The 13,121-nt window shown below is 46.7% G+C and overlaps 1 protein-coding gene across 1 annotated transcript; it reads left to right on the forward strand.

The window, feature by feature from the left end:
• The first annotated feature begins 3,565 nt into the window (after positions 1–3,565).
• LOC124646707 (putative multidrug resistance protein) lies at positions 3,566–12,840 on the forward strand. Its single transcript, XM_047186786.1, has 6 exons — positions 3,566–3,817; positions 3,969–4,023; positions 4,108–4,750; positions 4,822–5,362; positions 10,499–11,386; positions 11,470–12,840. Exons 1-6 carry the CDS (start codon positions 3,566–3,568, stop codon positions 12,838–12,840), a joined length of 3,750 nt encoding a protein of 1,249 aa, XP_047042742.1.
• Positions 12,841–13,121: the final 281 nt, after the last annotated feature.

Here is a 13,121-nt window from a genome sequence, read left to right on the forward strand (position 1 = left end):
CCATATCTTCTATCCGGGAAATCTTCTCTCCTATTGTGATGATTGTTATTCTAGAAATCTTTGTATGGAGGTTATCTCGACAGCGGGTCAGCCACAATTGTCGGGTGAGTCGGATCACCCAGTGCATTACTGTCCGCCACCTTGATCATTTCTCCCAGTGTGGTTGGCATGTTCCTCTGCAGCCTTTGCCATAGTGATGACACTCGCCGACATCCATTGCAAAACGAACTGATGGCTTGAACTTCTATCACGCCTTCACATGAGTTTCTTGTGGCATTCCACCGGGTTAAATATTCCCGGTCGGTTTCATTCTCGCGCTACTGGCACATGGCGAGCTACTGCGGACGGTTTGGCCTCTTGTAAGAGTTGCTGAAGTTGCTGACAAAGGCTTCCTCGAAATCTATCCATCCGTCAATGCTTCCCCTGGGCGAATTTTTCAGCGAGATGCGATCTGGTCCCACCAGCATCGAGGGTATGTATCTTACTCCCCAAAGACAATTTCCTCCGACTACATATACCGCTGTGATGTAATCAGCGAGCAGTTTCTGGCTTGGTGCTGCCATCATAAGTTCTTGTATCTCGGGGCAACTGGAAGTTGCGAACCGGTGGCTCATCCCTCATTATCCGGGGACTGAAACATGCCGGACCTGGAGGGCCTTCAGATTCAACCATTTTGGGCAGGTAGGTCCGGTCCAAACGATGCCAGGCATCCCTTGCCGGCATGAATCTTTCCCCGACAGGTCGCCCAAAGGGTTTCTTGGATAACCAGCTCTTTCCATTTCCGAATCACCGTCATCATGTCGGCTTGGTATCACGCCGCCGGCTCGCGGATATCTCGGAGGTGGCTCTCCTCCACCAGCATTCTCCACTCTTCTGGGGCGATAGTTCTGCCCGGCTTCACCATTTCCGACATGACCATTCCCGGCATAGTCGTGGCCTGCCCCTTGGCTTCTTCTGTCGGTGTTGTTCAGCCTGGCTTACTGTTTTTCGGCTAAAACCGGATCATACAGAGTTATCTGTTTGGAGTTAATACTCCCTTCTCTCCTTCTGTCGGGATGGGGGCGGTGATGCCTGCCCATGCGACTTGCCTCCTGCGCCCCCAACCGAGTGAACGATTTGGGACGCTCCGGCACCCGACTTACTCCGGGTACCCTCTGCAGTTTGTTTAGCAACCATAGCAACCAATTCTTTAACTCGGGCTTGTTGCTTTATCAAAGCATCACCCGACAGAGTTTCTAGTTCCTCAACAGCGGCTTGAGCAGCCCTAACAGTTTTATCAGGAGTACTGTACGTTGGCTTCTCTGTCGGCGAAAGGAACGCCGACATAGATCTATTGGAATGAACTTCCCGGCGCACGTCCTTATCTAAATTACGACCTCTAAGCCGGGCAGCTGCTACTCTACCAGGGTCTGCACTTAGGGAAGCAAAACCATATGCAACATTGTACTCACGGAGGGTGATGTTGAGTGCCTGTTAGGCACGAACCACCTCATAGGCCCCGGTGAGAAGGGTCTAGCACTGAGCCTCGAGATAGGCTTGAGTCGCCACCACGTCGGCATTGGGCGCGACGGGTGTCGACAGCTTGTGCATGCCGACTTGAAGAGGAGTCGCTACCGGAGGCACTGTGGAGGTGCCAGTAATGTTCTGCTCCTGCTCCAATGCCTGCTTAGCCGTGCGCCCGGATTTGGTGGGGGCGTCCTTGCTACCGACTGCTTCTTTGCCGGCGCCATCCGCGCCAGCCATCATCACCTCCGCACTGCCAACGGTGCGATCGGTATGCAACCCGCGGGCTGCACGAGACACCGGTGGGTCCGGAGCCACCAGCACCTCAGCAGGGAACCTGCGTGCCGGCGCGGTGTCGATGTAGACTCGGTGCGCGCCGAAGAGCATGATGTCGCTGTTCCTGGGGAAGGGCGTGCTGTTGGCAAAGCTGCCGGCGTTGTCGCTGACAAAATCCAACGAGCCGAGCCTCTGGACAAGGCCAGAGACGACACGCTCACCGGAGGCGGTGACGAACCTCGTCCGGATATGAAACCCAGCCGGCGCAGCTGCTGGCCCCATGGTGGGCGCCAACTATCGTCGTGGTGAATAGATAGATGCCATAGGTAGGCTTATCTTGGGGCCAAATGTGCTCCGAGGGATCCGGATGAGGGGGAGATGGAGAATACATACATAGAGACACACGATATACCCAGTTCGGGCCCCTCATGAGGAGGTAACACCCCTACTCCAGCTTGTCTGATCTATATGAACTCAGAGAGGGCTACAATGGGTTTCCTCCAGCCCTTGGATAGAGGAAGAAGATGAAGTGCTAGAGGGAGAAACCTAAGTCAGATGAATCGTAACCTAGCTGTACCTCCCGTGCAAGGGAACACCACCTCTCCTTATATAGTGGAGAGGTGGCTTACAAGAGAACGAACCCGGGTACGGGAATATTAGCCTACATCAGTCGGTCTTGGACTGTAGCTTTGACTATGGGCTCGTGATGTCCTTGCATGTGCCTTATGTACCCTGACCTCGACTGGCCTCCGCACTGTAGCACCTTCATCACATGCACGATGTGGCTTCATTTGGAAGCTAGCGAGACTTCCGTCATAAAGTTGGTCCTCCGTATCTACTCGATGTCTTGTACCGACATGACCGGATCTTTGACTCTGGGACCAGTATATGACCGTTGGCCCTATGCCGGATCCCATTACAGTTTTATCTAGATCATGCCGGACCTTCGTCTTCTATCTTTCATGAGAGGTTCGGGCTTAAACTCAACTCATCCGGCTTAAGACATGCCGGTATCCCTTATTCCGGTATACCCTTTTTGGTATCCCGGATCGTATAACTCGGCCGACCTTTAATCCGGTCGCCCTTATTCTTGACAAGTATTAGGCTTCTCTGGATTACTTATGTAAACCGGTTTCTAGTCACTTGATTTAGGTATATTTGCCATGCTCGGGGGATGACTAGGTTAGTAGCACTCTTGTTCTAACAATGTCATCCCCCGACATTGTTAGAATCATCATAAAGTATATTTTTATATTGTATTTGGTATTATACATGTTGATATCTTTTTAAATATTTTTAGTTAAATTTGGTAAAGTTTTTATTTTGACTAAGGTTGTGACTATTTTTCAGTCGACTGACAACTAATTTCGTTTTCAGTCAGATGATGTCATCAAATCTCTATTGAAACTCATGTTGCAACTAATGACTAGCACGAATTATGATGTAAATTAAGTGATGTAGGACTTGACTGAGTACGGAATTAGTTTTGGATTCGCTATTTCTCAACTAGCTGAGAATTAAGTTTGTGCTCAGTTAAGTCCTACACCATTAGATTTGCCTCTTGATCGTGCTACTTATCAGTTTCAACATGAGTTGCAATTGAGATTTGAAGACATCATCTGCTGGTTCTCAGTCGACTGAGAAATAGCCACGCTCCAGAACCACGGAGGGAGTAAGACAAAACCGAAAGTTTGACGTTGACTGACGGAGGAGCATTAAACTACAACTGCCCAGAGCCTGCTGCACTAGCCAGCAAGCAGGCGCTGGCGACGTCTCGGCAGCCGACATGGGTGGCTCAACGGCAGACGCCCAGAAGGATGGGCCGGCGAAGGATGCCGCGCCGCAATCCAGGGGCTCCTTCACGTCGGTGTTCATGCACGCGGACGCGGCAGACGTGGCGCTGATGGTGCTTGGCCTAGTGGGCGCCATCGGCGACGGCCTGTCGATGCCCGTGGTGCTGTTCCTCAGCAGCCGCATCTTCAACGACCTCGGCAACGGCCCCGATCTACTCCAGGAGTTCAGCTCCAAGATCAACGAGGTACGTTGGCTGCTGCAAACAAGAGAGACATCCACAAAGTTCCCCAATTTATATGTACGTACCCATGCTTGTTTTAATCCGTACAATCGCTGGCGATCGACTGATTAACTTGTGATGATTCTGGTGTTGGTTGAATGTTACTCTCGATCAGAACGCGATGAACCTCGCAGTCTTGTCGCTGGGTCGCTGGGTCATGGCATTCCTAGGTGAGCAAGAACATATTCAAAGTCACAGCTAACCATGTAGTATGTCGGAGCTGACAGTTGTAGCTACGTCCGATCGATATGTAGAGGGGTACTGCTGGTCACGGACGGCGGAGCGGCAGGCGTCTCGGATGCGTGCGCGGTACCTGGCGGCGGTGCTCCGGCAGGACGTCGAGTACTTCGACCTCAAGGTGGACTCCACGGCCGAGGTGATCGCCATCGTCTCAATCGACAGCCTGGTCGTCATGGACGTCCTCAGCGAGAAAGTCCCCAACTTGGTGATGAACTCCGCCACATTCCTAGGAAGCTACGCCGTCGGCTTCGTTCTCCTCTGGCGCCTAACTTTGGTGGCTCTCCCCTGCATCCTGCTCCTCGTCATCCCCGGGTTCATGTACGCCCGCATCCAGATGGGCCTCGCGCGCCGGATCAGCGAGCAGTACACGCGACCGGGCGCCATCGTAGAGCAGGCCGTGTCCTCTGTGCGCACCGTGTACTCGTTCGCCATGGAGCATGACACCATGGCGCGGTTCTCGGGTGCGCTGGAAGAGTCGGCGAGGCTGGGGATGAAGCAGGGATTGGCCAAGGGAGTTGCCATAGGCAGCAACAGCATCACCTTCGCCATCTACGCCTTCAACTTCTGGTACGGCAGCCGCCTGGTCATGTACCACGGCTACCAGGGTCAGGGTGGCACCGTCTACAACGCCGCCGCCGCCGTCATCATCGGAGGCATGTACGTAACATTTACATAGAACTATGATTGATCGATTGGTTTATACTGATGTATTTCCATGAGTTGTGTAGGGCACTGGGGTCTGCACTGTCGAACCTCAAGTACTTCTCGGAGGCGAGCGCAGCGGCGGAGAGGGTACTGGAGGTGATCCGGCGGGTGCCCAAGATCGACTCAGGTAGCGATACGGGCGATGAACTAGCCAACGTGGCAGGGGAGGTGGAGTTTAAGAAGGTGGAGTTCTGCTACCCGTCGAGGTCGGAGAGCCCCGTCTTGGCTAGTTTCAGCCTGCGGGTGCCTGCCGGGAAGACGGCTGCGCTGGTGGGGAGCAGCGGCTCAGGGAAGTCGACGGTGGTGGCACTGCTGGAGAGGTTCTACGACCCGTCAGCGGGGGAGGTGGTGCTGGACGGCGTGGACATCCGGAAGCTCAGGCTCAAGTGGCTGCGCGCGCAGATGGGGCTCGTGAGCCAGGAGCCCGCCTTGTTCGCCACGTCAATCCGAGAGAACATTCTGTTCGGCAAGGAGGACGCCACGCCGGAGGAGGTCACCGCCGCCGCCAAGGCCGCCAACGCGCACAACTTCATCTCGGAGCTGCCCCAGGGGTACGACACACAGGTAATTAATTCGATGGCTCATTTAAGTTCAAATCCATCAGATTTGCATCGTAATTTGTGCTTGCAAAGACATTTTTCAGTTGCAAATGAACTTTTTTTGATTACACAATAGTTGCAGCAGGAGTTTTCTTAATTGCAGATGAGTAATTCTCGTTCAAACAACAACACTCACATTTAAAAAGAAATAGTATGATGCAACTAAAATAAATATTCAGTTCAAACCAAGTACAACTGAAAAACTCCAGTTTGCAACTATATGTAACTGAAAAACATTCAATTGCAATTATAGTACACCCGGAAAACTATACACAACCCGAAAAATTCATCATGATGCAAATCGTTATATAGTTGAATCAGCTTTAACTTAATTTTAATTCGAATAAGAATTAGCAGAACCACGTATAAAAATGTGTTAAGCATGAAACTAATACTCAAGATTTGTTTTCCTTTTCTTCTCTCTTTGTTGTACATACTCCCTCCGTTTCACAATAATCTACACTCGAGACTGAAATTGTGTTCCATATTAATCTACGTTCTAGCTTTTAGATTGATTGTAGTTTTGTTCTCTCTATTGGATATCATTAGCAATGTACTGCCTCAGATCTCATTTAATCTACATCTTAGTCTGAAGTTTTGTTCTATATTAGTCTACATTTAGTCCCATTCTCTCATTTATTTTAGCATAGCTTGAACTGGTTGTTTACATATCAAAGTAGTAGTATTAGATAACTTGCTAACTGATCTTAAATTTTTTAGAATGTAGACTAAACGAAGAAATATTTTTGATTGGTTCTTTATATATCCAAATAGTATGATTAAATAAGTTGCTAGGTTTTCGTTAAATTTGAAGGAAGTATGCGATCCACTCCGACATATTAAAATCTACAGATTCTAAAGGCAAAGACAGAAGTACAAAACCTAGAGCGCCATTCCAAGAAAACGAAAGGTCCACTTTACATGACATGGACTTTTAGAGTTATGTATAGGCAAGTTTTACTTCCATTACAAAAGATAATCGCTACGATGGATCCTTGCTGCGCTATAGAAACCATAAACTATTTGGGAAGGGTGGACGTCGCGTCACCCCGTAACCTCGCTCTGTCGTCGTGCATGCCTCTCGTCGCTACTCGCTAGCGATCAGGCGCTCGACGCCGTTGGCTGGGCATTCGCATGCATTGCTCTTGCATGTTCGGTTGAGGGGGAAAGACAGATGGAAAGACTTGGCTTACATGTGGACTGATAGGTAGGGTCCATTTGTCAATGTGTGTAGATACTTTTGGGTGTTAATTTTTGGGAAGACCTAGGTGCAACTTCCAAAACCCTTAAAAAACCGTGTTTACTAGGGATGTATTTTTTTCGAAAAGTCCCACCGATCTATTAATAATCATCAATAGTAGTACAAAAGACTCTAGTAAAAGTAATAAGAATACACTGTCAATGAACCACCTAGCGAAAAGTACAAACCCGAAGAGGATTAGGGATTGAAAAGATTCGGTGAAACTCTTCCTTTAATCCAATCCCCTCAAATATCCTGAGACACTCCTCCATCCCAATTCACTACTACAGTAGAGTGTTTTCAATCTACACAAAAATAAGAGGAGTTGTGGGAGATCTCTTGGGATTATCCCATCCAAAACCGGCTTGGAAAACAAACAAATTTTTTTTTAGGATCCGGTATAATCCCCTTCAATCATCTTGAATACACTTCAAATTGAGGTGGCCAGAGGGATCCCATCAAAATTCCAGTTCATTTCGTGATTTTTAATTCAAATCCGGACCTAAATTTTAACTAGAATCCATAATTAAACTAGAAGTGGGATTTTGGAGGGATCCCACTTGCATCTATGCTTCAAATTAATACACTAGAAATAAACATGGCCTAAGTTGAGATTTTGAGAGCTGAGTTTTAGGAGAAGGCTAGAGATAATCTACCTAACATAATTATTAAACGGAAATCAACACGTCCTAAAACTTCTTAGAGTATCCCCAGACCCCAATAGCTCTTCCAATGGGGCCATTGGGCTAATGTGGGCACTGCTGCCGGACCGCCCGTGGGAACACTACGTGGAGATGCTCTTATTGTCTCTAATTGTTTTTTGAGGGAATTATTGTATCTCGTTGTTTAACGGATTGGTAATGCAGCCGCAGCATGTGTCGTCGTTAGCTCTTTCATTATTAGTACGGAGTATTTTGGAAGCGGCAGCCTTTGTTTTCAGTGTTGTAACCTAGCTCTATGTTAGCATTTAGCCAACACTAGCACTAGTTTACTGATTCATATACTAGATTTCTTTTTGACGAATATGGCCCTTCCTGCGAGACTTCAGCCACGTCTGACCATGTTTGAAAAAGCTAGATCGGGTCCCAGGATCGGCTGTAGATAGTGTAGAGACGAATTTGTAATCAGAACTCTTGGACTGGTTCTGCTCCAAGGCCAGATTCGTCAAATAATACTCCAATCTAGCGTCTTGTACACACAGGTAAAGAACTTGGGTTCTGAGTTCTGACCTCGCAAGGAAAAAAAAAATCCCATTATGCGATTCGGTTCATAGAGAGCTTGACTGACATGTGTTCCCAATCCCATGAAATGCCACGCCTCAATTGTCTTGACCCTGCTGACAAAATATATAATTACCATAAATCATGTCAAAATCACAATTTCAGAGAAATGAAGATCAACTTAAAGTATTCTGACAGGAATTTCCAAGAAAAACCAGCCAGCGAGGTTCCCTGAATGTTGCCATTCCTGCACCAGGTTCCCAGTGCGGACTAGGTTGAAAAAAATTCAACAGAATGAAAGTGATGCCCACGACTAAATTTCACAACATTGCTTAGAAAACTAGAAATGTAGGTGTTTGGATGTAGACTGACAGTCTAACAGATGTAGTTAGATGTATCCTGGGAGCACCCTTAAGGATCTCAATAGTGCAGATGGTTATATATTACACTATCATGCCGTCCAAAAACAGAAGAGTTCATTCCCGGAAGTAAACATATCAACACCTGAGTAGAAATACCACCCAATCAGGCACCTGAAGCTATTAAGGGAATCTACAATGGTAGACACTTGTAGAAGCGTTTAAGTGCATAAAAATAAAGAGCACAAAATTGTATTATCGCTAAGCGTCTTGGTTCCCAACGGGCATTGCTTAGCTGGGTCGCTAGGGTGAGCCTGCGAGCGCCAATGGAACAGGTAAAAGGAGTCCTACTCCTAACACCCGTCGCTTTGTTTTGCGTCGACGCAAGAGAAGATCCCGGACTTAGATGGGATTTGAGGCTAACTGCATGAGAATTCTATTGGCCACATTGTGCATGCCCTAAGAGCCTAACAAGTAACCACAAGAAATCACGTAAACTTATGTGCAATATCAGATCAACTGATCAAGCATTGGATGACTAGCCATAACAAAACCCAACAAAAAATAAAACTCTAGCCGATGGTTTAAACCGATTAAAGCACCTGACATTGCGCCACCTTGCTCCCCCACAGCCTATTGTTCTTCTCCCCTTAGTACTTGTCAGCAGAAAAGGCTTGCCAGCCTACAGCTACTGTTTCCCAACTTTCCCAGCAAACAAGATTTCACCCAGGTCCTGACATGCACTAAATTCTTTTGCAGCAATATGTTAGGCAGAGATCTGACAGAAGAAAGTGTCCGTGTGTATGCGTACGTTTTGTGGCATAACTGTGTCCAACAGGTAACTTTAATCAGTAAAAAATCAAAACAATTCAGAAAAGCATATTTAACCTGGTCTCTTGCCACCAGCCCACTGCGAACTGTTGTGTTTCATAGTCACTTATCATTAAAAGGGATAAGATGTGCCTTTTCTGGCTACCGTGCTGTTCCAACATAGGAATTTTTCAAGATGCAGTCCCCCCAGCTAATAGTGAGAAATGCCCCTGATGATTCAACTCTAAGTGGCATACATCTAAACCTGAAATGTTCATTCATGGCCAGAACCCCACCACTATGACTACTGTATGCAAACCTGCCATGTGACCTTAAAATTAGGACACTAGATTTTGATGTGGGCAAAACCTGATAACACAATGATCTTATAGGCACTGAGAATACCCTCCCTGTTGTGTAACTACCAGTTCATATCCATTTAACTGAACTTCCATTCCTATTGTTCAAGTAGTACAAAAAGATCACAGTGAAGTGTCCGAATAATAGACTGCTTAGTTTTGACACTCCACCTACAAACCACCCTAATAATAATGTGCATTTAATAACGGAACATGCTTGCCAGCGTACGTGTTGCATACCTAAATAGTGTTCCCCAATACTTTATTTATTAATTAATATTGCTGTTTTCTTCCCTGCAAAAAAAAACATTTAGCCATTGACAGCTTCCTTCTTCAGTTCGTATATAGGAAGGGTTAGTTTACATGCATGGATGAATTTTGATAAACCATATTACAATGCTGCGCTACATGTTTAAGATAAGCTAGGTTCAATTTCGAAGTGGCAACATTGGGTGTCTATTTGGATGGAGAGCACCGGTCTAGCAGTATGTCACGGAACAGACTGTAACATACACATAAGTTTTGCATAAGTATCACACAACCATATTTGAATATTCTTTAATCACAAAATGCAGATTGAAAGAGAAAGGATAGTTGTATGTACATATAGAAGTTTAAAAAACACTCCCTCCTTTCCATAATTCTTGTACAGCTGATTTGGATGTATCAAGACACATTTTTTGCATAGATACATCCAAATCAGCGATAAGAAATTTGAAACAGAGGGAGTATATCTTAATCTAAGTTATTTTCCTTCTTCGCAGTGCAAACTTGGAATTGATGTATTCTCACAAGAACTCACAGAGGATTACAGTTGTTAGCTCATCAAGAAACTAGTTCATCTTAAGCTGTTGATCTTTTCCGATCTTCCTTTATGTGGTATTATGTATTAATCATATCCAAAAATAAAAACAGGTGGGGAGGGAGTATATCTTAATCTAAGCTATTTTCCTTCTTCGCAGTGCAAACTTGGAATTGATGTATTCTCACAAGAACTCACAGAGGATTACAGTTGTTAGCTCATCAAGAAACTAGTTCATCTTAAGCTGTTGATCTTTTCCGATCTTCCTTTATGTGGTATTATGTATTAATCATATCCAAAAATAAAAACAGGTGGGTGAGCAAGGTGTCCAAATGTCTGGAGGGCAGAAGCAGAGAATTGCTATTGCCAGAGCAATCCTTAAGTCACCCAAGATCCTCCTCCTTGATGAAGCCACCAGTGCATTGGACACTGAGTCAGAGCGTGTTGTACAGGAGGCACTTGACCTGGCCTCCGTGGGCCGGACGACTATTGTCATTGCACATCACTTATCCACAATCCGCAATGCTGACATGGTTGCTGTCATGCAGTACGGTGAGGTCAAAGAGCTGGGCTCCCATGATGAGCTCATTGCTGATGAGAATGGCCTCTACTCATCGCTTGTTCGCCTTCAGCAGACTAGAGAATCGAATGAGGCTGATCACGTCAGTGGAAGTGGTAGTACTTCCACTGTGGAGCAGTCCAGTGGACACAATATGAGAAGGAGATTCTATGGGGCTAGCAGGTCAAACTCGGCCCGGTCACTTGGGGATGCAGGGGATGCTGGCAACACTGAGGAGCCAAAGCTTCCTCTGCCATCCTTCAGAAGGCTGCTTATGCTTAATGCACCAGAGTGGAGGCAGGCGCTTATGGGAAGCTTGAGTGCAATTGTGTCTGGAGGCATCCAGCCTGCTTATGCATATGCTATGGGAGGCATGATCTCTGTCTACTTCTTGACAGATCATGATGAAATCAGGGACAAAACAAGGACCTATGCTCTCATCTTCATCGGTCTTGCGGTGCTTTCATTCTTCATCAATATTGGACAGCATTATAACTTTGGTGTCATGGGAGAATACCTCACCAAGAGAGTCAAGGAACAAATGCTCAAAAAAATCCTCTCTTTCGAGATTGGTTGGTATGACGGTGATAAGAATTCCAGTGGGGCTATATGCTCACAGCTTGCCAAGGATGCCAACGCTGTAAGTACCGGATGAACAATAAATGTGTTGATACTTCAATGGAAATTTACCTAACCTCGTATTACCTTATGTTTTTGTTGCAGGTGAGGTCTCTAGTGGGTGACCGGATGGCGCTGGTGATCCAGACAGCTTCTGCAGTTATTATTGCTTGTACCATGGGTCTGGTCATTGCCTGGCGCCTGGCCCTTGTCATGATAGCGGTGCAGCCTCTCATCATTGTCAGTTATTATGCTCGCCATGTCTTACTCAAGAGCATGTCCAAGAAATCAATAGACGGACAATCCGAAAGTAGCAAGCTAGCTGCCGAGGCTGTCTCCAATCTCCGTACGATCACGGCCTTCTCATCCCAGGAACGCATCTTAGGCCTCTTCAACCAAGCACAAAATGGACCACGTAAGGAGAGCATCCGGCAGTCATGGATTGCAGGCCTTGGCCTCGGAACTTCCATGAGCCTGATGGTATGCACATGGGCGCTTGACTTCTGGTTTGGTGGCAGGCTCATAGCTCAGAACCATATTACTGCCAAGGAACTTTTCCAAACCTTCATAATTCTAGCAAGCACAGGGCGTGTGATTGCTGATGCAGGTGCCATGACAACAGACCTACGCAAGGGTGCCGATGCAATTGCTTCAGTATTTTCTGTTCTTGACCGGGTAACAAAAATTGACCCCGACAACCTTGAGGGATACAAGCCAGAGAAGCTCAAAGGTGAGGTGGACATCACAGGAGTCGAGTTTGCATACCCTTCAAGGCCAGATGTGATCATCTTCAAAGGATTTTCATTAAGCATTCAAGCAGGCAAGTCAACAGCCCTGGTTGGGCAAAGTGGCTCTGGCAAGTCGACCGTCATTGGGCTTATAGAGCGGTTCTATGACCCGATTGGGGGAATGGTAAAGATTGACGGCAGGGACATCAAAACATATAATCTTCGAGCCCTGCGACAACACATTGGACTGGTCAGCCAGGAGCCAACTCTATTTGCAGGCACAATCAGAGAAAACATTGTCTATGGCACAAAAACTGCAAGTGAGGCGGAAATTGAGAATGCAGCAAGGTCCGCCAATGCACATGACTTCATCAGCAACCTTAAGGATGGATATGGCACATGGTGTGGTGAGAGAGGTGTTCAGCTGTCAGGAGGGCAGAAGCAGCGCATTGCAATTGCCCGTGCCATCCTGAAGAACCCAGCTATCTTGCTACTGGATGAGGCTACAAGTGCGCTGGACAGCCAGTCAGAGAAGGCAGTACAGGAGGCCCTGGAGCGAGTGATGGTTGGCAGGACAAGCGTGGTGGTGGCACACCGGCTCAGCACAATCCAAAACAATGACCTAATAATTGTGCTCAACAAAGGAATTGTTGTGGAAAAGGGCACACACACGTCCCTCATGTCAAAGGGTCTCTCAGGAACATACTATGGCTTGGTTAGTTTGCAACAAGGAGGCAACACGAACTGAGTATTTTCATGAAAATACAGCACTCGTTTCCAAATTAGAACTGCACGCAAGAATGATGGCCAGATAACTGAAATTTTCTGCAACAATGGGCTACTTTTCCTCCCGTTGTTCTATTGGTATATGGAGAAGTAGTAAGCTTGTCATTCATTCATATAACTCATGGGTATGTATTGCAGTAATGTAAACGTCAGGAAAACTGAAATAAGCTGTATATTAGGTTGCATCTCTATTTTCTTCTTCTGTCGCTTATTTACATGAAACCACTACTGTTATTGACCACA

Source organism: Lolium rigidum, chromosome 4 (genome assembly GCF_022539505.1).
Source record: "Lolium rigidum isolate FL_2022 chromosome 4, APGP_CSIRO_Lrig_0.1, whole genome shotgun sequence".
Taxonomy (NCBI): Eukaryota; Viridiplantae; Streptophyta; class Magnoliopsida; order Poales; family Poaceae; genus Lolium; species Lolium rigidum.